The sequence below is a fragment of the Petromyzon marinus genome, chromosome 16 (assembly GCF_048934315.1).
Source record: "Petromyzon marinus isolate PM22_M1 ecotype Great Lakes invasive population chromosome 16, UKy_Petmar_22M1.pri1.0, whole genome shotgun sequence".
In the NCBI taxonomy this organism is placed as follows: domain Eukaryota; kingdom Metazoa; phylum Chordata; class Hyperoartia; order Petromyzontiformes; family Petromyzontidae; genus Petromyzon; species Petromyzon marinus.
The window spans coordinates 11,617,855-11,643,914 of record NC_133682.1 but is presented as its reverse complement, the minus strand read 5'-3'; the positions used below and the strand labels follow the sequence as shown (position 1 = coordinate 11,643,914).

The 26,060-nt window shown below is 43.9% G+C and overlaps 1 protein-coding gene across 15 annotated transcripts in view; it reads left to right on the top strand.

Moving 5' to 3' along the window:
* The window catches only part of LOC116942827 (protein furry homolog-like), a 296,076-nt gene that overhangs the window by 104,061 nt on the left and 165,955 nt on the right, over positions 1-26,060 (top strand). For 4 of the 15 annotated variants that reach the window (XM_076067519.1, XM_076067518.1, XM_076067517.1 and 1 more), the window contains exon 1: positions 69-2,951. The exons of the other annotated variants lie outside the window; for them this stretch is intronic. In XM_076067519.1, the coding sequence (XP_075923634.1) occupies positions 2,885-2,951 (67 nt within the window). In that variant the 5' untranslated portion in view covers positions 69-2,884. Of the gene's footprint in view, positions 1-68; positions 2,952-26,060 lie in introns of those variants that run through there. 15 annotated transcript variants of the gene reach the window in all.

Below are 26,060 nucleotides of genomic sequence, written 5' to 3'. Positions count from 1 at the left end.
GTAACGAGCTGAGATTAGGAGCACTCCCTTTAAAAGTGTGCTCCTAATCTCAGCTCGTTACCTGTATAAAAGACACCTGGGAGCCAGAAATCTTTCTGATATAGAGGGGGTCAAATATTTATTTCCCTCATTGAAATGCATATCAATTTATAACATTTTTGACATGCGTTTTTCTGGATTTTGTTGTTGTTATTCTGTCTCTCACTGTTCAAATAAACCTACCATTAAAATTATAGACTGATCATTTCTTTGTCAGTGGGCAAACGTACAAAATCAGCAGGGGATCAAATACTTTTTTTCCCTCACTGTACGTGACTTTTTCGAAATAAGCGAAGAGTATGGATTCCTGCAGTCACGAAAGCTTCAAATCATACTTGCAGTTGGGGCGATGCTGTCATGAGGTAATCCCGATTGAGTAAATTTGCAGGTATTGTTTTTTTCCACCATTGCAATGTTTGGCCAATACCCATTACACTGTTTTTTCTATATCTATGCGAGGAATTCGGAGAACCCAGAGGGAACCCATGTAGAACAGGGTGAGAGCATACAAACTCCACACGCAGAAATATGCTCGAGTCGAGAGTTGATCCCAGGACCTTATTGCCGTCAGGTATGAGGTTACCACTGCTGCTCAAGTTAACGCGATGCAAAGTTAACATCTTAAGAACGTACTTACATTTTTTGCTGTCCAAAAGAGGAATTAAATGGTGCTCGCCTCTTGATCAACCTGAGACAGCCATTGGATGCTCTACATTCATTCATGTTGCAGGGACCAATCTCCATTGGGTCTGTGTTATGCGTAGTACGGAAACGGTATCTACATTACCACTTCTGAAAATGTTGGTCTTTTCTCCACATGCTGTGCACTCAAGCTGTTCACATGTAGTCAATGACAATATTAATCATTGAAGGGTTTCTTTGTGATGCACACTGAACTAAAGCAACATGCGTGCAAATGGAACTGCTGTTATGGTTCAAGCTGAAGGATTTACTTTCAATGCATTTGTAAATATGGTCAAAAAAAGTGTTAATTATTTATGCAGGCTTTATACCACGCTTACGACCATCCTTTTTTCGCAAAGTCACGATGCCCTTCTCCGAATATCGCGTTTTGTTTTCCATGGAGACGAGAGCGAATTTTTTTTCTCATCTTTTTGTTATAGTTTGTGAATGAGCAAAATGCGATTGCTCAGCAGGCTAAATTTTGATTTAAAGCTTTCGTGACTGCAGTAATTCATACTCTTAGTTTTTTCGGTAAAGTCACGTTGAAGAGAAACAACAAAATAACAAAATATATATTATGCAAACCGACACACCTGATGATGACCGTTTGAGTTATGGTCGAAACGTCGTGAGAATTTTTTATTGTTTTTATATATATTTTGTTATTTTGTTGTTTCTCTTCAACGTGACTTTACCGAAAAAACTAAGAGTATGCTCAGCAGGCGTTCGCAATGGTGGGGCTCTACCACCTCGCGCATCCTCCGCTCTGTTTTCCCCTCCCCTTTTCACCCCTTCCCATTAGCTTGCCCACGGCCACTCGCTCACTCGCACACGCATGCTCTCTCTCTCTCTCTCTCCCCCGCGGGATTATGCAGCAGGGAGCAGCGTTTGCGTCACTCGCCCAGCGACTAAAATAACGGCAGACGCTTTGCCGGTGGGCCCCGGCTTTATTCCCGTGCCTTGCCGACACCCGCCGGCGGATGAAAGCCGGCAATGGCTTTAGCAGCGCGGCCAGAAGGTCTGCGGCAGGAGCTAGCGGTGCAATAATAACAATTTATATATATATTTAAAAAAAAAAAACCGTTTTTATTTGTAGCGCTGACAGCCCGGGACGGGTCGACGTTTCGTCAGGGTGCGCCCTGCTGATCTGCGTTTCGGCAGAGTCCCGTGCCGGATTCATTTCGCGGGTTTGGTCGAGCTTGCGCGTTGGGCAGGAACCTCCGGTGGAAACGCCTCTGTGCATTACAGGCCGGCAGTCGCATATATATATCTCCCTGCGACTCTCGCTCCTTTGGCTGCGTTCACCTGTCGCAAGCCGCCGAGGAAAGGGATTCCGGAAATATTCACTCGCCCGTGGCTCGGCCTCGCTTTGACGCAGAGAGAGAGAGACCGTGTGTGAGTGTGGCCGGCAGAGGGGCGACCTCACGGCTGCCTACGTGAGCCAAGGCTACCGGAGATTTTTTGTCTGCGGCTTCTCGCCGTTTTTATTACGCCTGACGTCGACTGAGCTTGCGTGTGAATCCCGTAGATATTGCGCTGCAGCTGTTATTGCGGTTACTGCTCAGATGTTTTTTTTTCCCGTTCACATTTTTTTCATCGCTGCAAAATAATTTACCCGGTCCTTTGTTAACTTTAAATGCCGTTGCTAACTTCATTATTTATTACTGTTATTTATTTTAACGGCAACTTGAAGGACGTAACTGCCGGACATTGTGTCAACATTTTGTCGTTTGTTTTAACTTTAACCAGTAACCAGCATTAGCAATTTGCAGGATGGCATATGACGTTTGAGGCTCGTTATTTCAGCAGCATACCCCCACCACCCTTCCATCAAGAAAATAAATAAATCCCGTGTATGTTTAAACATCCTATCGGCTTCACGTAGACCACTGTAATGGGGTGAAAATAAATATTAGCGATCCGTATATCATTTAGGAACAGTCGACGGTCAAATGCCCTCTAACTTATGCAATTTTTCGAGTCTTTGATCAACATTAAAAAAAAACAACAACAAGGACCCTTTTTCTGCCGGCTCTTGGGAGGCTATATTTAGGAGACTTCTTCACGAGTGAGTTGAGCACATTGACGTTCCAAGGAAGCAAACGCATCTCTCACCCTGTCAAAGTCCAGCCACTTGAAGTTGGAACAGTCTGTACCAAACATGGCTGGACTCCATGATTCAGGCTTTTTTGAAATTAGTCTCAAGTCCCTGCTGAAGTCATGGAGCTGTGAGTATCCTGGTGTTTAATTACTTTATATACGTACATATTGTTTACCCATATCTCTTCACTGTTCCTAAAAATTGTGTGATGCAAATATTTTGCGTGATATGTCTCTTTTTGTAAAGATTACGCAAAAGTGTAACATCTGCGCAGATTGGTGCAGTGCATGAACATCTGAAATTCAAAATCTGAAGGTCATGAATTTACAATCCGGTCGGGAATCAACTCACACCTTCATCCCTCCGGCGTTAACAAATGTATACTTAACCACTGAGAGGAAAGTCAATACAGTAGTACTGCAGCAGTGCTCCTATGGATATGCTGGCCAGTGCCAAGGAATGTGGAATTTGCATCACTGTCTCAGGGACACCGAGAGAGATGAAGTGCTGCCCCATTACACATCAGAGCAGAAAGACACTGTGGCTTCTCTTGATAGCTAATGCACTCTTTTGAGTCGCTTTTTTGTCAATCTATAAACTGTTACTACATCTGTTATGCCTCGTTTATCCGTAGTTGCACAACAAATAATGTACACTTCCATCGGTTTCAAAAGTATATTGCGGTTATGCTCTCAGTTGTATACATTTATTAAAGGAAACAGCCATATTGAAAGTACTGGAAATAAATTAAGTGTTGTAATTTGAAGTCAGGTAGTCTGCAGAAAATTTCAAGTTAATGGGTATTAATTGTTTGCAAAATTACATTCTAATTACAAATTGTATGTGTTCTAAAAAACTGACATCCATCTGCATCAATATAGCTGATTTACTTGTCATATACTTACACGCTTTGCACATTGAACTTATTTTGCGCCATACGTTGCCAACCGTGCTAATCGGAGGTTCTTTGTGAGGTACTTTTTACGTTTCTCATTCGCACATGCACACACCCATCATCCTGGGCAATGATATTCTGGGCATGACCTTAAACTACATCCAACAGTCCATCGTTGCGTGCCCACCGTGGGCAGCGGACAGCGGCCTAAGCAAGGCACCGCTTGATAGCGTGATGTCCTGTGGGGCTTGTTCCCCAGTGGCCCTGAAGGCCTGCCAAGAGCCTGCCAAGAACCTCGAAAATGGTGGCCAATGAGGCTGTGGTGGCGTAGGTGCCGGGCAGCAACCACGTTTCCGGCCGGCATCGGCGGATGAGGTCCTCGCTATGTATGTACGCTCGCACGTGCTTTGAACTTCTTTGGCACCGTACGTTAGCAAACCGTGCTAATCCGTTTGTCGGGCACAGTGGAGAGCAGTTCACCGGTGACCCGGAAAGCAGGCCCTCGTTACTGCGCTCCGCATCCTCCCCTGTCCTAAAAGTGGGGGAGGAGTACCGTAGGTCATCGCCAAAAAGCATGCTACGGCTTACAAACCGACACACCACCCGGGGTTAAAGTCCCCTGCTTTCTACGGCTCCGCGTGTTGGCGTCACTTCGTGTCATGACACCCTGCCACGCCGCGACTTTATGAAGCGTGGCACCTCTTAGGGGACGCTGCCAGGCTGACCGTGGGCACCTTGCATGTGGCCCAATACGTGACCTACGTCCATGTCTCCTCGTAGCCAACTGGGATGTGTCCTCACTGTGGTGAATGTTGGATATCCAGAAGCCGTGGCAACGCGAACTCTCACGCTGCCGCATCAGGCAACCGTGCTTACTAGGCAACTCTGTGGCCCCGTGCTGGCTCAAGAGCATGATATGCACACATACTGCATACACGTGCGACGTGATGCCAGTTTTCTCCTTTAAACATCGTTATGCACACATACTGCATACACGTGCGACGTGATGCCAGTTTTCTCCTATAAGCGCATTCTGCCTGCACTGTGCTTACCCACCAAGAGTGCAGCATCAAGCTGTTTCACGCTACTCATTGAATACGTCGCGGGCATGTTACGCAAGGAGCCAGCGATGCAAGCAACACAGGCTCAACCAATACGTGTGCAGTATGCTGCCCAGCGTGGTGCTGCAGGGTGGCTGGCAAGCTGGGATCATAGTGGTGTCAACAACAAAGCATCCCTTTGCACTGTACACCGCTGCCTTCATGTGTAACGCAGGCCTGCCACGTTCGATATTGCCAGATAGCCTGTGTGCGGGGAATGGTAATCAGAAGGGCTGTGATGATTGTGTGATGCACTGGTCTGGCCTGGCCTGTAGCCTCACAGTACGTGAAAAACAAAGCCACAACAGGCAATTGTAAGTCACAATAGGACTGCTCAATTCCAGGCTGTAGATGTTATTGTAGGGAATGTAATGGCGAGGTAGGGGGACGACAAAAAAAGAAGCACATCTGAAAGCTCGCGATGCAGTGATCGTCTCGGTTCGATGGTTCATAATAATTCTGGACACATCAACAGTGTTAAAAGTCGTGTTTTATTTATGCCGTGTCATGCACATGAACTGCATTTCAAAAAGCTGTAGAATTTGGAGCACACGCAGCTTTCGCATGGAGGTGCGAGAAACTGCAAACAAACGGGAAGGCAGCCAGAAGCGGTGCCAACAATTGCCCAAGCTCTGTGGTCCTATATTTTGATGTTTGGCCAACGCCACTAATGAGCGTTTATACGTACGTGAGGAAACCGGAGTATCCGCAGAAGCCCTTTCTGTAAACGGCTACATTTGTGTGATTCGCAAAACCCAATGGGCACAACACAGTCCATCGGCAGGGCTACTACGTGTGGTGGGGTAATGTGTGGATACTACGACCTCTTCAAAGGAAAAAAAATATCCACTACAGAGGGTCTCCAGAGCTCTGACAGTGCCACCTGATGGGATAATGCAATGGTTAACACGAATCAAATTTGCAATGTGGTGTATACAGATCAGTACAGTATATATTATTTTATCCAAGTCAAAACATTACAGAAGACATTGTTTTCCCCTATTGTCATATAACTAGCCTTTTGCCCGTCTTAGGACGGAAGCTATAATATTTACGTAAAGAAACGTCTGCGTAGATTTGTTCATTTTAGTAACTTTCAATAAAGAAACGTCAAATTTAAATTGAATTTTTCTTCATCAGGTGAAGGGACGAGACTGTCTGGTAGGACAGCGCTGTCCTACCAGACAGTCTCGTCCCTTCACCTGATGAAGGCCGCTTGTGTTGTGGCCGAAACGTCGTGAGAATATTATTGTGTTATTTTATTTTATCAATTTATTATTTTATTCTCATTCTACGTGACTTTACCGAAAGAACCAAAGAAGATGAATCATTGCAGTCACGAAAGCTTTAAATCGAAATTTAAATTGAATTTGCGTAAAAAAATGTCTTGCATTATGACAGTAATGACGGGGGTACGGCCTCTTTTGCAGCGACGTCACGTACGGATGTGGCACTGTGCTGCGTAGATTTTTTTCTTGACCGTCACTTTCTGTAAAGAAACGTCATATTTGAAGCGACTTTGCCAAAAAAAATCTTTTCCACTCGACCTTTTTCCGCGTGAGTGTAAAAATCCACCCGCTCATGATTATCTCCTTATTAATGATAGGGGGGATGGGATGGGTTCGGCATGTTGAGTGACGTCACGCGCGTTACACACATTTCTGGGCTATTATAGTAGTAATGCTGTGTAGTGTGCATTCATAATGGTGATTTGGGATTTTTATTTACACAATTATTTTATCGAGTGCTCATACAAGAAAATGTGAGCAATGTTGGTTGTTTGGCATTGTTCGATAGACTTGGTTTGCTGTGCCAGCACATAGGAGGACGTGCGCACGTTTGTGGATGTTTGTGGGGAGCGCGAGCGCAACGGTCAGCACACTGCCTTACGAACCTGATGACATGGTCAACACCAGTGACGATTACCTGAACCGGTCCTGGGCCTCACCGAAGTCGACTCGGTCTCAAATGAGTACCTGGTGCCGGTGTGTAAACATCGCCACCGGGGAGACAAAGGCGGTCTTGCCTGGTGCTGGCCACCCACCGTGCCGGCCTTCCATGGGTGCTACTCGCTAACAGCACTTGCCCCAACAGTCTTGTAAGGCGATACGGTGGATCTTTGTCTTTGCAGTGGCATTATCCAGCTTTGTAATGCTCTGTCTCGGGCCTTGGCAGTAATTGCAGAAATGATGGGCTGTTTGACCGGGGAGTGATGCTGTCCCCGTGGTCGGTTATCACTCGCTTGAGAGCTGCGTTTCCTTTGCACCAGAGTGGTTGGGGCACCCCTGCGCACGAGACAAACGGGCTTTCCTCGTGAGCACACCTCGTTGGTATGGCGTCTGTCCGTGAATTTCGATTGAATTATCGGTATAAATGTACGTATGTATGTTAAACTTCTTTTGCACTGCACGTAGCCAACCGTGCTCATCGGAGGTGTGGAAATTTAATCAATGGGATGTAACAAGAGACCTCACAATGGGGGTTTTTTTTCACCGCTGAGTGCTCAATTTTGCTTTGCAGATTGCTAGTTGCACTGACTAGACAGGTACTCTTATACAGGATGACAATACTGTGCTGCTGTCATCATGAACTAGCAACTTTTCTCATGTGGTAGGGTTTGCTCATCATGGTGGTGGTTTGGTGATGACACCGGTGGTATGTGTTTTTTTAAATGTGCTTATATTATTTATGGATAGTACTATACTGGATAATGCTGTGCTGCAATGGTTAAAATACCAGACTTGTCATTCGCTATGTATCTGTCCTTCCAGCAGTATATACAGTGAGGGAAAATAGTATTTGATCCCCTGCTGATTTTGTACGTTTGCCCACTGACAAAGAAATGATCAGTCTATAATTTTAATGGTAGGTGTATTTGAACAGTGAGAGACAGAATAACAACAACAAAAATCCAGAAAAACGCATGTCAAAAATGTTATAAATTGATTTGCATTTTGATGAGGGAAATAAGTATTTGACCCCCTCTCAATCAGAAAGATTTCTGGCTTCCAGGTGTCTTTTATACAGGTAACGAGCTGAGATTAGGAGCACACTCTTAGAGGGAGTGCTCCTAATCTTAGCTTGTTACCTTGTTTAAAAGGCACCTGTCCACAGAAGCAATCAATCAGATTCCAAACTCTCCACCATGGCCAAGACCAAAGAGCTCTCCAAGGATGTCAGGGACAAGATTGTAGACCTACACAAGGCTGGAATGGGCTACAAGACCATTGCCAAGCAGCTTGGTGAGAAGGTGACAACAGTTGGTGCGATTATTCACAATTGGAAGAAACACAAAAGAACTGTCAATCTCCCTCGGCCTGGGGCTCCATGCAAGATCTCACCTCGTGGAGTTGCAATGATCATGAGAACGGTGAGGAATCAGCCCAGAACGACACGGGAGGATCTTGTCAATGATCTCAAGGCAGCTGGGACCATAGTCACCAAGAAAACAATTGGTAACACACTACGCCGTGAAGGACTGAAATCCTGCAGTGCCCGCAAGGTCCCCCTGCTCAAGAAAGCACATATACATGCCCGTCTGAAGTTTGCCAATGAACATCTGAATGATTCAGAGGACAACTGGGTGAAAGTGTTGTGGTCAGATGAGACCAAAATGGAGCTCTTTGGCATCAACTCAACTCGCCGTGTTTGGAGGAGGAGGAATGCTGCCTATGACCCCAAGAACACCATCCCCACCGTCAAATATGAAGGTGGAAACATTATGCTTTGGGGGTGTGTTTCTGCTAAGGGGACAGGACAACTTCACCGCATCAAAGGGACGATGGACGGAGCCATGTACCGTCAAATCTTGGGTGAGAACCTCCTTCCCTCAGCCAGGGCATTGAAAATGGGTCGTGGATGGGTATTCCAGCATGACAATGACCCAAAACACACGGCCAAGGCAACAAAGGAGTGGCTCAAGAAGAAGCACATTAAGGTCCTGCAGTGGCCTAGCCGGTCTCCAGACCTTAATCCCATAGAAAATCTGTGGAGGGAGCTGAAGGTTCGAGTTGCCAAACGTCAGCCTCGAAACCTTAATGACTTGGAGAAGATCTGCAAAGAGTAGTGGGACAAAATCCCTCCTGAGATGTGTGCAAACCTGGTGGCCAACTACAAGAAACGTCTGACCTCTGTGATTGCCAACAAGGGTTTTGCCACCAAGTACTAAGGCATGTTTTGCAGAGCGGTCAAATACTTATTTCCCTCATTAAAATGCAAATCAATTTATAACATTTTTGACATGCGTTTTTCTGGATTTTTGTTGTTGTTATTCTGTCTCTCACTGTTCAAATAAACCTACCATTAAAATTATAGACTGAACATGTCTTTGTCAGTGGGCAAACGTACAAAATCAGCAGGGGATCAAATACTTTTATCCCTCACTGTATGCGTTCACCACGGTTAGTCAATCGGCAGGGTTATGTGTGGTGGGGTAAATTGTGGATACTATCACCTCTTCCAACGCATCTGCTCGTGTGGGAAAAGTAGGCCAAATACCCTGTAGAGGAGCTTTCTATAGTCCCGCTTGTGAAGGTGGCGTAAGTGAGCGATCCCTGGGCTGCACTGTTAAAAATTCCGCTCCATTATTGACGCCTCCCAATGTGGCACTCATTCTACGAGGGTCAAGCCATCTCCCTAACAGGGATTTCAAGTCGCAGTCTTCTGACAGACGCCACTGACACGTTTGTGGTAAACATCGCAGGGCATTGTGGCTGAAGGGGGGGGGGGGGGGAAGGAGCTGCGTTTGAGAGTGCGTTGGACTGTGTTGAGTAATGCTGGTGGCAGATTCACGAAAAGGCCGACTTTCAGTGGAGGCAGTGTTTGAATCAAGTGCGAGCAACGGGAAGGCAATCGGTGATGGCGTTGACAGCTTTGTAAACACGAACTGAACTCACTTTAAAGCATACATAACGTACATCCGTCATCCAATTACCATACACGTTTTGTCGTCTAGATGAGCTAACGAAGACAATTATGAAAAAAATCTGACGAGACGAAGGCCTCTATTTTATTTTTTATTCTGTTAAGGTCTTTTGTACATTATCTCTACGCGCCCATCTTACCCATTCGGGCAGCATTCTGCCCAGCACAGGCTGCTGTTATACAGATAATCCGAGCCCAGAACATTTGAAACAGGCACATCCCAGAGTTAATCCCATAAAATTGTGATCTCAATTTTCATATTAACATGAAAAATCCCAAAAATCTGGCCTTATAACGCAATATCTTGGATGATCCAAAAACCTTTTTGTTTTTGATAGATTAAAACATAAGACGTCACCAGGAATGACGTCACTGCTAATGATGTTCTGACCGTTCGTGTCACCCCAAGAGGGTTGTCACGTGGCCTCAGGTAATGTTTCGCCAATTGGCACGAAGACGCGTTTAAGTATTATTACCATTACATGATGCAAATGATCCGAAAATTTGAAAAAAATATCCAACTTTTTTGCCTTAAAAAAATATCAAATATTTTGATCCCAAACTCGTCCCAAGTAGTCTAAACTAAACTTTAAACGAAACTATTTTTTTATTTTACCAAATAAGGCCCACTGAGCTATAGAGCTCTTTTTCAGACTTAACCTGGCTTATGTGGAAATGTGGAAGGAAAAACCGGAGGATGCTGAGAAAAATCCATGCGACCATGGGGAGGACATGCAAACTCCAAATATACAGCAGACGTCAGCGTTGGGATCGAATCCACAACCTCCTGTATGCAAGGAGAGGTAGTTAACATCTCTCCGAAGTGGCGCCGTGTCTTGTATAGCAGTAATCCACCAGGAGAGTGTCATGTTGCATCTCTGCAGATGATAAGGGGATCCGAGTGATCCAATAGGATTCTGTTTTCCTCCACCACACATTTTTGCACACTTTTATTTGGTACCTTGACAAAATGCAGTTCATCCAAATACAATACAGTTATGTGATTAGCTGCCTATCTAGCAGCTTTGCTGTGCCTGCGTTGATGATTCCTGCAGCATACACAATTAACAATGAATGCAAATAATCTTCAGAATGTCAGTCTGGCCCTATGGGCATCAGGCACTTAAACTGAACCATAATAATAATAATTATTTGTTCTTGTTATTGCCGCCTGAATACAGTATTAGTAGTTGCACATCGCATACCATAACACGGTGACTGCACATGCCCTCAAACCACGCTGGTTCTCTCGGGGATAAGAACTTTTATTTACCAGCGATTTATCTGCAGGCTTTTTCAGACATGTTCGTCCATGTTCTTCACAGTGACATCATTAGATTACGTTGCATTGCTTTTGTGTGTTTGTATTAAATAATGGGGCGTGTCCGTTGCTCGTGTGTGACGAAGAAATAAGTCACCACGTGTATATATTTGCACGCGGATATGTAAAAAAGCGAACATCCAAATGGTGAAAATTTACCTGAAAAATACACAATTTGGATTGCACACAGTGACATCGCTCTCCCGACTGAACACTTGGCAGGACCTTGCTGAAAAACAGTCTTGATACTCACTGAGGCTTTCCTGGGCAAACAGTCGTAATCATAGTAAGCGCATGTGGGAGTAATAATAATGTACAACCCACTGCTGGATGAAGGCCACTCTGTATGCATATAGACATTTAAAATGCTGGCAATGCGCAATATTTTTTCAGCTGGATTGAGATTCCCCGGTTATGTTTGTTTGTCTTTGATCCATCGGAGTGGAGGGAAGGAATGATGTGATGCGTTTGTCAGTGATCGTGTCTTCATGGGTCATGAAGGGATTGGCGCTGTGGTGCTAATCTAATCGAGAGTGGGTGATGTGTTTGTACGTATGTCTATGTATGGGATTGGAGAAATTCCAATGCCATTTACCTATCAATTGAGTCTAATATGGAGTCATTGCACTTTTACAGAGAAAAATAGTGCCGTAAAATAAATAATTTAACCTTAGCTCTCTATTGATGTGGCTACTGCGTGTTGTTGGGCATGCATGTATGTACTGTGTGTTGGACTTCTTTTGCACCATACGTAGCCAACTGTGCAAATCGGAGAGCATGTCTGACGTTTCGCTCCATGTGCTGGCAGCTTCTCAGGAATTTAACAGGAGTATCTCACATTCTCCCTCGATTATATAAAGTTTACTGGCTGCTACCAGTGTTTAATGTCGGCCGATGTGTTTTTTTTTATTATGACGAGAAAGTCGAGAGAGCTCACCCACAGTGCATACCCGGGTGATAGAACGGTACCCTATACGAGTCCACGTGACATAGCTCCACCAACTCCCTTGCACGTGGAGCATAACGTTGGATATCACACTTAGCAAGGCGCCGCGCTGCGAGCCAAAAACACACCACACCACAACCGCAAACAGCCAATAGTAGTAATTTAACCTGCTTTTCAAGCGCAGACAACAGTTGCGTTGTCTCAGTGAGCTTAGGAGGTTGTGCTCATATCTGTTCGTGGCGGCACGCATCCCGCATTTGTACGATAGTCTTCTTCTTCATATGGCTGATGTAGATGCAGAGCAACAACTACACTTTCACATTCAGGCGGTCAGGCCAGATAACCGCATCAGGAGTAGCGGAGCGGAGTGCTGTGATGCGTCCGTATTTGTGCCTCAAGCATCGCGTCGCTATACATTGTATGGTCTGTTCTGGATCACCACAGTCACAGCACATTGGTTCATTGACCTTGCCAAGGAGCCATGGGCCCATTTACAATATTTGCACCGTTTAAATACCACTCGAGCCAGTTATGACATAAGACAACCACACTATATATCTGTTTAAAATTATAATGGTGAGTGAACTGTGATACTTTGATCGCATTATCTGTGGTATAATGTATGGCAGTCCACATGATCGGAATCAGTTGGAATCTGAATGTGGCCTTAGCCTAACCGAGGTAAACTCTGGGTACCCTATTATGTGTCACGGCAGCCCTTAATGGTACTCACCAACAGCACGCTCCCCAAGTCTTTCTTTGGTAAATTCCCCGCAGCCACCGTGCATTCTGCAATTAATTTTCTCAAACTGCATAAACTACTACAGCATAAACGATTAAAAGTAAACTATTTATTAATTTGACCAGGTAAGGCCCAATGAGCTCTTTTTTTCAGAAGTGACTTGGCCACAAATGATAGCTAAAATAAATGCCTTCTCATGTGGAAACTTATAGCAGCCAAATACTCTAAACGCATGTTTCTAAATGTGTAGGGGAAAGGCCAGAGGACCCGGAGAAAAATCTACACATCCACGGGGAGAGAGAACACACAAACTCCAAATATACAGATATTGGCAGGGTCAGGAACGAACTCACGACCTCCTGTATTCCAACCAGGTAGTTAACATCTCACTACCCTGTGGTGCCCCTTAAGGGTAAGCGACTCATTATTCTATTCTTGCACGTGATGGCAACATGTTGAGGTGCTGATTACCCATGTTGAGGTCTGCTCGCCAAATAGGGCTTCGGGAGATAGTGTCGTTCAGCTATTCTCCCGTTTCTGGTCTTTACTGTTTTTCTGTGTCATTGCCATTAAACAACCTCGACCTTTAAGACCTGTTGCACCCAAATTAGTGTTTTTTAATTTTAGGTAATACATTGTCCGTATACAATATCGTTTGTTTACACTCAAAGTTCCATTTGACAGGTCAAAAGCTCTGTCAATAAATAACTTGTGTGAACAAGCACACACATGTTGTTAAATGGCCCAAAAAATATCGTCAGATTTCCACATTCAAAACACTATGCGGAATTTTTTAATATGGGGTCGTCTTTGTTGTGATTTGGAACACTTGTGTTTTGGTTATCCTTGTTACTGAATATACATAAGCAGTGTCTGGACAATATATTTTGTAGACAAAATAATAATACAAAAATAACTATACCAAGATTACAATTGCAATTAAGGGGTACAAATACTGAAACCACTTTATTTTATTCGCTGTAGACCCAGCACCCAAAATATCTACTGCATTGAACATCTCAGAAAACCTTTGCTTAGTGAATAATTTCCTTCTACGTTAAGAACAGAATAGTTTTAGCAGCACTTGGGCTTCGTCAGTTCCCATTAACTTGCTAGCCCAGGGTTCATTGCCCTTGTCAAAGAGCCACTGAGCCCATTTCTAAGAGTTGCACAGTTTAAATCCCACTGACATTCAGCTCAGTCGGCCATCGACTTGGCTCATCATCTCTCCCAGGTTCTAGGTGCGTCCCTTGCTGCTGACACGTCAGGCAAGCCAGCACCCTCGCTCATCTACGATTCTGTACCATCAGCGGAGCTCTTTCCACGTAATCCCAACAGGTGTTATGTCCCTTTGTGTTAGAGTTTTGCCTGCAGTTCATCAATAGCTATCCTCTCTTGGATGTTTCGTGGTGTTCAGCAGAAAGCAGGCTTCGCTCTTCTCTCCCGTGCCATGTTAAACCACCTCGACATTCATGTCAGATTTTAATTTCTGTGCAGGCCTCTTACTAAATACCAAATTCTGCTGTTTACAGGTGAATAGAGTGAGTTGTTCACTTTGAAACTGTCCGTCAAGTAAGCCTAGAGAGCTAGTACTTGATCAAAGTCCTTTCAAAAGCAGTAATTATTGATTTCATTGATGATGCAGGTTGAGGCCATGAAATTTACATTTCTTGTCGGAGCCTGGGATTTTAACCCACGTTCTCAGCGGTGTTGGCTCAGTCCTCTGACTTGGGAATATTGAGCATTAGTTTCCAGAGCCACCTCAAATTCTATTTTTTAATGTTTTTTTGGTTTTGGCAAAAAAAAGCATACGGTATCCGCTCTATCCCCAATGGCCCCATTAGCTGTGAACCCCTTTTGACAAACAGTGCAAACCCCCCATGTGTTCTAAGCTGGTGGGAAATTACCTGAGTGGCACAATTGCGGAAGTGCTGCAGGTAACACGTGTTGCCTCTTCTGTCTGAAGAGGTCTCCTGGACAGACGCCACCAGACTGCTGTGTTACATTGTGTTTTTTTTTCTTCCAGAAGGAAGCGCATGCTCAGGGCCAATTCTCACTAATGATGTTTTTGGCAGGGATTTTACGTCTCAAGAAATGGTTATTGTTCCATTTTCTTGAGAATTTTAAGCATACGGTAGAAAGATGTTTGGACGGCATGTTTGCGTGCCTGTCAGAAGCCAAGGTTGCTTCTTCCCCAGTCCGCTTTTGGGTTGGACTGCGCGATGTTTGGCACAATGTCCGACGTTTCGCTCCACATGTTGGGAGTTAATTTGCAATACGTTCCAAAAACACGGTTCCTGTAGAAGCCCCCCGGCGCACGGGGAGTTATGTACAGTATGTGTTTTGAACTTCTTTCGCAGCGTACGTAGCCAACCATGCTTAATTGGAGGTGCAGGGGAAGGCCAACAAACTAACACACACCATCGTGCCGATTAACTTGTGGCGTGACCTGAAACACAGCGGAGCGCTACGCAGCAACATAACTACGACCATTCCTCTGCAGTAGAAAAGGCTATGCATATCAACAGCGAGCATCGAGGGGAATGACACTCTGAAAAATGTTGACATGAGCGTCGACGTGATATAGGAAAATATGTTGATATATACGCTGTGCCGTGCACTTTAATTTATATGATGGCCTATTAATTGACTGGCCACGCTTTGGCAATGTTGCATTTCCAGAAATACCCAAAATGATCAACCCCCCCGCGTTGTGCGGAGTACGTACAACATGTAGAACCACGTAGACGTTTATTATAAATGCACTTGTAAACCCTGGACTGAATTTTAGTGAGAAAGGTATTTTTTTTGCAAGCACCTATTTAGCCTGTTGGCGTTAACACCATGCCATGCATGGATAGTTGCTTTCGTGTGAGTTTGACAATGTTCATCACACCGCACCAGGTAAAGGAATTTTAGGCTAAGTTGATCTATGCGGGTGGGTCAGAGCAGGTGCACACATTACGATACCGAATGATGTTACATTGAGATCACAGTTGTCATCCACGGTCAGCAATCAATCTGTGGTTGTCGGTCTTTTTTTTGTTATCGGCGACTTAAAAACGCGAGCCAAGTGGGGACCTTGCATGGGGTGGGGGGTAAAGATTGATTTGGTGGGGGGGGGGGGGGAGATGAGAGGGGAGAGAGAACCAACATACTAGGGGAAGACCAAGGATAAGGGGTGGGGGCTATTGAGATCTTAACCCAGTGCACTTGCCACCACATCGCCGTTTCCCACGTACTGTACGACGCAACATTTCAGAAAAATAAGATAATGGCAGAAATAAAACACTATTGCAAAGGATACGTGAACGGGTGTTTGAAATCACATTCTCTACGAGGCCTCTATCAGTCCTCGCCACAAGGAATGGAGAGCGAAGGAAAGTGAGGTTGAAAAAAATCCCTCCCTGCTGCAATGAAAAATTGGGGATGTGTCCCGAAGCGATTTTGTAAATTCCACATTTCCGAGACGAGGCCGCGGGTGTCTCCATGGTAAGAGGTGATCATCGTTCACAGCCTTCATCAAATCGAGAGTCGGCTTGTAGATGATTGGTGTGGAAAGAGATGGATGGGAGTTCCAAGCTGACCTGTGCAAAGCGCAAGAGGGGAGGGCTAGATGCATCTTCCTGCGGCGACGATGCCGATTCACATCAGCACGAGAGCGACAACAAACTGAACTTTCGGTAAAGTCACGTAGAAGGGAAATAAAGAAATATATATAAAACAATAAATTCTCACGACGTTTCGACTGTAACACAAGCCGTCGAAACGTCGTGAGAATTTTATTGTTATATATATTTAATGATTTTATTGTTTCCCTTCTACGTGACTTTACCGAAAGAACCAAGAATATGAATCCCTGCAGTCACGAAAGCTTTAAATCAAAACAAACTGAACACTAAAGCATTCCACCATATGTTGATTAACTGTGAGCAACCGATAATAGGTACTGCATATTCTCTGATCAACAAAATGTATGACCAAAAAAACTAAACATAAGAGAATTCCACTATGTTGATTAACTGTGAATAATTCAACCAACAATAGGTACTGCATGTTCTCAGATTAACAGGATTCATTGTAATTTATTTGACTACATTAATCCCCCTCTGGTCTTCGCACCTGATAGGCTCACAGTGATGACATCGCCTTTACTCTAAGACCAAAACAGGTTGATTTATTCACAATTCTGGCCAATCGCCTGACGAAGCTGGCTGTTATCACAAGCGAAACGTCGTGCTCGAATTGTAAATGTTGTTTGTGGGTTTACTCTCCCACGCACCGGTGTGCTGAAGTAGTAATTTATTGGCACGTCTTATTTACGTGACAAACCTTACTAATTTTCTGTGTTGGGTGGTGGCTGGTTTAGCGACACATTTATATTTACGCTATCTAACACAATAAAAAAAAAACTTTTATGGATTTTGGTGGCGAAAGCCTACGCGTTAAACTGCATCAGTAAGTGTGACATATTTCAAACTATGACTGAGGCCCGCCGAAAGGTTTCAATTTGCAGCACGTTGCTCAAGGGGGCGGGTTGCAATTGACGTACGTGGCTCGACTTCGTGGCCACGAAAAGACCCTGCGTGGCAAAGCGGGCAGGTGAGGTGCACAACAATTTACAGCCTAAAGCAATGACGAAGCAGAGGATCAGAGAAGATCGATGCGCCAGGCATTGTTGAAACCCGCAGTGCATCAGCAGTAAGAGAGCTTAGTGGCAGGAAGCTAGTCGCCTTCGGTCTCTGAGTACGTCTATAAAAGGCCCAGAAAAATCTTTTCCCCGAGCGATTATTTTTAATGGGCACTGAGTACGCATGTCCTGCATTGTTTGAATGGCCATCTACCAAAGCATTTAATTTATTGGGTTATATCTTTGGTTAGTGCTTGCTGTGTGAAATACATAATTTATGTACTCATATATAAACATTTTACTGCATAGAGAGTAATGTTGATTTTTTTTTCCCCCCCTTTCAGAGAATTACTTTGTTTTACTATGTCTTGCTGGGATCACCACATAAGCAGTATCTGTAAGATGTATCATCATTTTGTATTATTAAATCGCTTGCCTACCATGCATGCGAAGGTTGTGAATTTACAGCCATAGTGTTGTAGATATATTTAAAACCACGGTTTTAAACTGTGATACTGCAACACACTTGCCTTCACTTATTCATGAAGCAAGGCACCTTGAGAGTTCAGTGAATAGCCGGTGACGGGGGACATTACTTTAATGGAGTAGTTATCGCGCAGCTGTGGCAATTTAACCAGCAACTCTGTGCAAGGCAGGTACCCAAAACGTATTTCTATTCAGCTTCATCCGTGAGTCACAATGTAAGGTTTTGCACGTTTGCATGCATGATTGCTGTGCATGATGCTGTGCAATCCATATTTGACGGCGGTATTGTATATATGGCCACGATGGCTGTTGAATGCCAGGCCTTTTTTTGCGTGGATAATAGACCACATTTAGATGTTATTAACTATTGCACCACTATTACACCGCTCTTGTGCCATTGGATGATATTATTTTACCGAAAATGTTACATTTTTACAGGATGTAAATTATCTGAAAATCCGAAAAAAATATCTGAAATTTTGCTTCAAATCTGTAAATCATAAATTCCTTTCCTTTTGATCTAAAGCTCATGCCAGCTGAATGTGCAGCAGTTTTAATAAAATCAATATCTTGTTATGTACAAATTTATAATTATTGTAACGCGCCTTGGACTAAAGTGTTATATACATCGATGATAAGATTAGAAATAAAACCCAGGAAGGTCATTGTTATTCTTAGTTTTTTTATTATTTTGTTGTTTCTCTTCAACGTGACTTTACCGAAAAAACTAAGAATATGAATTACTGCAGTCACGAAAGCTTTAAATCAAAATTTAAGGTCATTGTTATTTATTAGTTATTAACCAGTGCAGCAGTAACTAACTCATGCCCTACTATGTCCTTGGGGGTAGAGCATGATATTTTCCTGATAAATTGGATCAATTGTGGGAACGTTGCCTGCAGGGTTCGGTCTATATCTGCTTGTCCGCATCACTGGACCCTTCCGATGCCTGTGGCTCTCTGTACCCTTGCCAGTTTAATTCAAAGTTAATCTATTGCGCAACACTAAGATGGGGCTACCTTTTGGTGACAACGTCTTTGGAGACCAGGCAACTTCACTCGAACTGCAGCTTGGTCAGCAAGTTCCTGCGCACCCGGCTCATGGAGTTGCCACTCGCCGAGAATTTGCATGAATGACAAATGCACCGCAGGGCTTTCGAAGCCAGCCCGGTGCGCGTAGCAGTGTCGTCACGCTGCCAAGTGCATCGCAGCAACAGCCGTGCCTGCTAAATGGATTTTTGTAAAGCTCTATCGAGACGAGAGCTTGTATCGTCATTTATTATATTTTCAGTGTTGTTGCTTGACTATTTTAATGGTTTCTTTCAATACCAGTGATGCTGTTTTAATGCCTTCTTTAATATATTTTGCTATGCTGTTTGCACGATTGTGGTAATAACTATTTACCCAACAGCAAGCAGTTTATATAAATGATTATCACAAAAAATGATTAATATATTGCATTACAGGCACTTACATCAGCAGTAATAATACTGATTTTAAATGTTATGTTGCTACATATGAACCAACTTTATCTTACGTCACCGTGAAACATCACATGCCCAGTAAATGCTGATGGAATTTTTTGATAAAATTTCCCTGCAATTTTTAGCGACAATTTTCCTGTCGCTGCCTCTGAGTAATGCGTCTGATCTTAATCTGCAGTGTCCGGATTCCATTATCAAAATTGTACGTGCCCCAGTAATGCATCCCGCTGCTCCGATGTACGGTACGGAATTGCATTAAGGTTGATCGGTCGGCTTTTCTAAAGCATTGGAGCTCTGTATAAAATAATAAAAATAAAGCAGGCATTAATCATCGCCCTAGCAATAATAATGACCGACGGACAGACGTACGCACGCACGCACGCACAGTCCGTGAGTATAGAGATTGAGCCGAGAGTGACGGTGGAAGGGTGCGGGATTTTGAGGGGGGCAATGCCTGCGAGGCCCAGGCGCGCACCCCCTCCCAGTGTTTTTGTGGGTGGTGACGTCAGCATCGGCGGGGTTGGGGGGGGGGGCACTGAAGAACGCTCGTGTGGACGCGGCATCGTCCTTCACGGCCACCTTGAAGGTGTTTTTTTTTTACCGCGTCATCGCTGCAAAAACCTCCGGTGTGCACTCTTTACGTAATTGTTCTAAATACGGATTTCGCCGATGAAGTCCCATTTTTCATCGTATGCAACGTCTATTAATATACGAATAGACATTGAGTTGATCATTGATTATCTGTCGGGCGATTATCCGGCTTCCAACATTAATCCAGCGGTCCTGGGCTGATATCGCGAAACCGGCAAAACTGATCTTAAAGGCTGTGTACCAGTCCAGCGATCGGCACCATGTGCGTTACACAAAAAGTATTTATGCTTCATTTTGGTGTCGAGTATGATGCATATAAAACCTACGTATGCAGTGCTCATTATGTGGGGTGCCGGATAGATCAGTGGTCAATGCATTCGCCAGTGAAACAGTTCGCAAAAAATGCCACATTTAGATTTCCTAAGGGGACCCCGCCCAGTATTTATTATCTGTGGAAAATTACCAACGCGCATTGTTCTGGAATTAATTTTGACGAGACCGTAAATGTCATCCACAAGAGTTGGAGAATGTTCTTGTTTCTCAACCCGAATGTCAAATCTGAAAGCTTCACATTTGCAAGGACTGCGAGTTGAAATTCTTGTTTGAGGTCAGTCCATCACATTCACGCATCCATCAAATAAGCACCTCTTTTGTGGGTTAATCAACACAGGGGGTGCCCTATTCATAGCCTGGCACTCGGCGTGGTAATGTGGAATTATCCGTGCACTTGTTCAGGGCCGAGAGCAGAAATTACTTCTCATGCCACATTTATTGGAGGCTATTAATCTCTTTGGGGTCTCATTTGAATAAAGGGCATTGGTGTTTTTTTATATATATGTGGCCACATCAATCACTCGTCACTTCATCACGAGATGAGTGCCCACTGGGTTACAACTTCTCTTCTGCATGCTGGAACTGTGTCAAAACCAATATACAGTGATCTTTTATACATGACGTTCAGCATATTAGCTAACAAATTATAAAAAATGTATGAGCATATTGCTTTCCCTTAGACGTGTATAATGTGTTCCACATTTGGGTCGTAGCCTGCTTTGTCAAACATGAAACATTAGGCCATTGTGTGCGTCATATCCTTCTTAAATCTTAATTCGACCCAAACTTTTTAAACATATCATTTATCCTCGCGTTATTTTCTTAAATAACAGTTCTATTATTGCGATGTTTACCGTCTTCAGATACGTTGAAGAATTCAAATTTAGATTATCATGTATCACTTTTATGTTTCGTCTTGGTGTATAAAACTGCACCGAGTGTTACATAAGCAATCACCCGAAATGCAACTAATCCCATGACACCTCAGAAGCCAAGCAGGCGTGGATGGGTGACCACGATTGACAACAACACAGGTGCAGTAGGTATTGTGGGCAGTAGAGGGCAGTGAGGAAAAGTTCACTGGACATCTGTGAAAGAGCTTTATAGCTCATCAGATTCATCGGGTATAAATACATCTTTTGATTCAGAAATATTCTGATTCACTGTGCTCCACTTGGCAGACTTTCACTCAACCCCTGATCCAGCCTGGTGAAGTCGGGTCAAATAACCCTCGCTACTGCCGGCATTGCGTGGGGAGACCCTCGTGCAGCAGTGGATCGTGATCCAAAGTGGCGCTGTAGTTGGGTAGGTCAACTCAAAATTAAATTGTCACCAGTTATGATCCTGATGGGGTTTGCCTCGCCCCCATCATTCCTTACAAATTGGTAAACTTAAGTATCACTTTGTGATGGGTCAACGGTGATCGTCGAATGGAAAGACAGATCCATGGGAAAGTAGAATTACTACGATTGAATAACTACTAAATAGTACCACTACTACTAAACTAAAAACGATTGTTCCTTTTCTAGGTAAGCAATAATAAGGGTTACATATGGAGGTGAGCTCCATCCACTCGCTGTGTTTTGAGAATGCCGTCGCTTTTTGGTTTGACTTGTGTGTCTACTGCACTATGAAACCTGACCACCTGGGGTCAATTCCTGTTAACGCGCATCAAAGTCGATTTTAATCTCAATCGGACCAGTGTCTCCTATTTGCAATGCAGTCTAAAATGTGTAAGTCATTCTGTGGTCAGCAGCATCGGCACTGAGATGGGGCAAGACTTTTTTTTAATGGACGCAATTGTGAACAACAGCCATATCATACATTAGTACATCTAATCGGCATCATCATTGGTTCACTGCAGCTCAAAGGCTCGGTCCTACGAGGCGTGTGGTGCTTTGTTTCTTGTGGCAATTGAGAGTAAGATTCAAAGGTTGCTGACCGTTGACCACAGACACACTTGAGCAGTGTGGTGGAGGTGTACGCTATACATGTCCTGATCTAAAAGCATCAGAAGACTCGACAGAGCGTGCTCAGGCACGAGCCACTCGGTTAAGGGTGACGTGTGACCAGCGCTATATATATTTTTTTATACCCCCACTACACCATTAGACTTGGTCTGGCTGTGAACAGTCCACTTTTTGTGTTGCAATTTGGCATCGGTAGGTGCACACCAGCATCGCCTGGCCCCTCAGCACTCTAAAGATCCTGTGTGGGGGGGGGGGGGGGGATTGTTGCATGTGGTTGTTTGGCTGTGTTCTTTGCAGCTGTGCAGCGGTGATAAATGCTACACGTTTTGCGGCCGATGCCAGTTTTGATCACGTACAACATTGGATGGTCACAGTCGTGCTGTTGCTGATAAGACTTGCCCTTGCGTGTTGTCCGGCCGTAATTTTTCTTCCGTGAAAATAGCACAAATGTCATGGTGGCCCCCACTTCCATTGTACAGACAGAGGCATTCAACTTTGGTTTTCAGCAGGGAAAATAAATTGTGAGGCTGGGACATGTTACACTTTATTTCCGCACATTCATGGTGACAGCTACAATAGAACATTTTGCTCTAGTCCCAGACTTTTGGGGAGCAATGTTTTTTTTAATGTAATGATATATTTGCTGTTTACTGCACACAAGATCAGCGTGTTTTATATGAGACGCCGTTTAAGTTAAACAAGCTGGGAAAACCAACCACCACCGAAAGCAACTTTTGTTTTGGCATGCTTGGCAATTTATTTTAATCAAACACTTGCTCATTTTCAAAAGCTAACGGCAGAAATCCTTTGACTTGAAAATAATAATTTGCAGCTCTTCGCGATTCCTTCATATGCCATGTTGATCATAGGGGGGGGGGGGGGGTGTTTGACCATACTTCACCACACTTGTTAATGCGGGTTGATAAAAGCGAGGCTTAGGACTGGTTCAGATAGCACTCGCCACTAATGCTAGCCATGGCCAGTAATTGAATCCCAGCTGAGCTGTTCCATAGCACAGCGTGCTCACTTCTAGCCATGACAGGGAATCCAAATTAGGTCACCGGGTTCATAGGTGCATGGATGGATTTTGGTAGTATTTCTTACGTGAGACTTAGGGCTTTGTTACGAGCAGGCAATGGTCGACTGTTGCCTTTGTTACCACAGAGTGTTTTAAGCCCACTTTGCGGCAGATAGCATGCTTTGGGAAATTTTGTATCACCGTATCTGTCGAAATCCAACCATCAACTCGGTTGATGGTTGGATGTGCCGTTCATACAGTTGCAAGGGGTATCCGTGTAGATTCACGGCAAGGGCTGTTGTGTTGGCAAGCACCGTTTAAGGCCAGTGTGGCACATGAGGTGGAGTGGCCGGCACTGTTCCTGGCCATGGATTTTTGTTTTTTTTATATGCTGATGGTGGCCATACTCCTACATGCATGAATGAATGTTAGACGAGTGGAGGCCCAATCCTGGTACAGCTGCTGACTATCATGGTGTTGTAGTCACATTGCGCACTCACCAATTTGCTAACCATCCCAAATATATGATTGGCCCATCATTACTCCAGGATAATTAAAAAAATAAGTGTCAATTTGTGCCCCCTGGCTATAGAAATGTAAAATGTGCCTTCAGACCCCCCTGTCTTGGCTTGTACATATGGAGTTTAAGTATGCCATACTTATTTTACCACCTCCTAGGTGAAGGACAATCTACCAGCAGTGACGTGAGCAAGCGATTGCAGGGATGCAGCTTTGCAATTTTTTTTCTTTAACATCCTACGCGGTTGTAGCTTCTCAATATAATGCGACGACTGCAGTTGTTCATTGTGCTCACGTGCACAGTGTGCCGTCTCTGTACATTTCCTCGTTCGATATGATGCGGAAAACACAAACGACAGCGGCCTTTGACTACATTCCCCCCCAACCCACTCATTGGTGGCGAAAGACCCTCCAATTCAGCCGACTTTCCGATCGTGCAAAAATAATGATCGGCGTGTTTTAGAACCCGTCTTGTAGTCTGGTAGTCATATGCCAAGTGGACACGGAGTGATTTATAAGTACTTGCTACTGCCACGTGTTCAACACTGCATTAAAAAAACCACACTCGGACCCTTAATCATGTGTTGCCTTCTACAAGAGTCTTTAACAGTTTATTGCTCGTCGATAAGAGTGTAAAGGCACGTTAAAAGATAGAATGGTGGTGGAAGAGAGATAAAAAGATAACAGGCATCCAAGGTTAATGCCTTTTCAGTGCAGTAATTCACCATAAGCGCTGCCTGCTTTATGAGCATATAACACAACACCACTGTGTGTATATATAAAAGGCAGTCAAATAGTTTTTTAGAATGGGATCCCAAAAAATAACTATCCAACTTTTTTCAAGAACTCTTCACAAGTTATACCGTACCCTCAGTCTACCCATTGCTCAAAACAGACTTCATCTCTTGGTGGCCACAAGTCAGAAGCCAGTGGTGCAAATTCCACATTCTCATGGCAGGGACCTGTTTATCAATAAGACAACCATGTAATTTCTCACTGAGTGTTGTTCACATGTTTGTATTCAGTTTCTCGTGATACTGGCGGATTGAAGGACTGAGTTGATTCTTTTTGCAATTTTTATTAATGACTGAAGTGAATGCTGATCTTCCAGCTAAGTAATGCCAGGCCTTTGGTCTTCAACATGTTCAAACCTGCACTGTTACTGCACACGGCATGACCTAGAACTGCACATACTGTTTGCGTTGTGGTTCATGAAACGATGTGTCTTCAAAGTGGACCATTATATTAAAAAGAAGATGTGTTATATAAATGACAACAACAACAACATCAATCTTGTTATTCGATTGCAACTTACGTTTCATCAAAAATTCTCAAAAGCCTTTAAACTGCCTCGATAATGTGTGTATACTCAGCGGAAAATAATTACTTGCTGTGGTTTATGGACCTCAGCATCGAGGAGATAAAGGCAGCCACCAATGCTTGATATTGGTCATGTCACAACCTTGTGGGTCACGGTGGAAAGATGTTAACTACCTCGCCTGGTATGCAGGAGGTTATGGGTTCAATCCCGACCCCGACATCTGTATATTTGAAGTTTGCGTGTTCTCCCTGTGGACACGTGGATTTTATCTCCGGGTCTTCCAGTTTTTCTCTCCACATGCGTTTAGAGTATTTGGCTGGTATAAAATTCCACATAAGCCACTTTTTGTTGAGCTTTCATTTGTGGCCAAGTTGCTTCTGAAAAAGAGCTATATAGCTGAGTGGGCCTTACCTGGTAAAATATAAAAACAGTAAAACCTTGGATTGCGAGTATAATTCGTTCCGGAAACGTGTTTGTAATCCAAAGCACTCGTATATAGCACTCGTATATAAGTTGTGATCACGTGACGCTAGGCAGACAAAGCGTATACGTACACAACTCGTATTGCAAGACCTCGCTCGTTTATCAAATTAATATTCATTTAAAAATTTTGCTCGTCTTGCAAAACACTCGCAGATCAAGTTACTCGCAATCCAAGGTTTTACTGTAGTTTAGTTTCTGATATGTGAAATACAAATTTATGCCACTGAATATTTACCCCCTGTTGCAATGTCCATGTCTAAAGTTGATATCTGCAAAGTGTCCTTTGCACATATTTTAGGTGTGAGAGATTAAGTATTCTTTCATTCCAGTTATGTCAGGACAATGATCAATGTGAACGATTTTATTTAATATAACATGCTAAACACAGCACTCGTCCATTAACTGTAGACATGTTCCAGAGAAGATTCTGTAAGCATGTAAAAAATGTCCCCCCAACGCACGGTGTCCAAACACC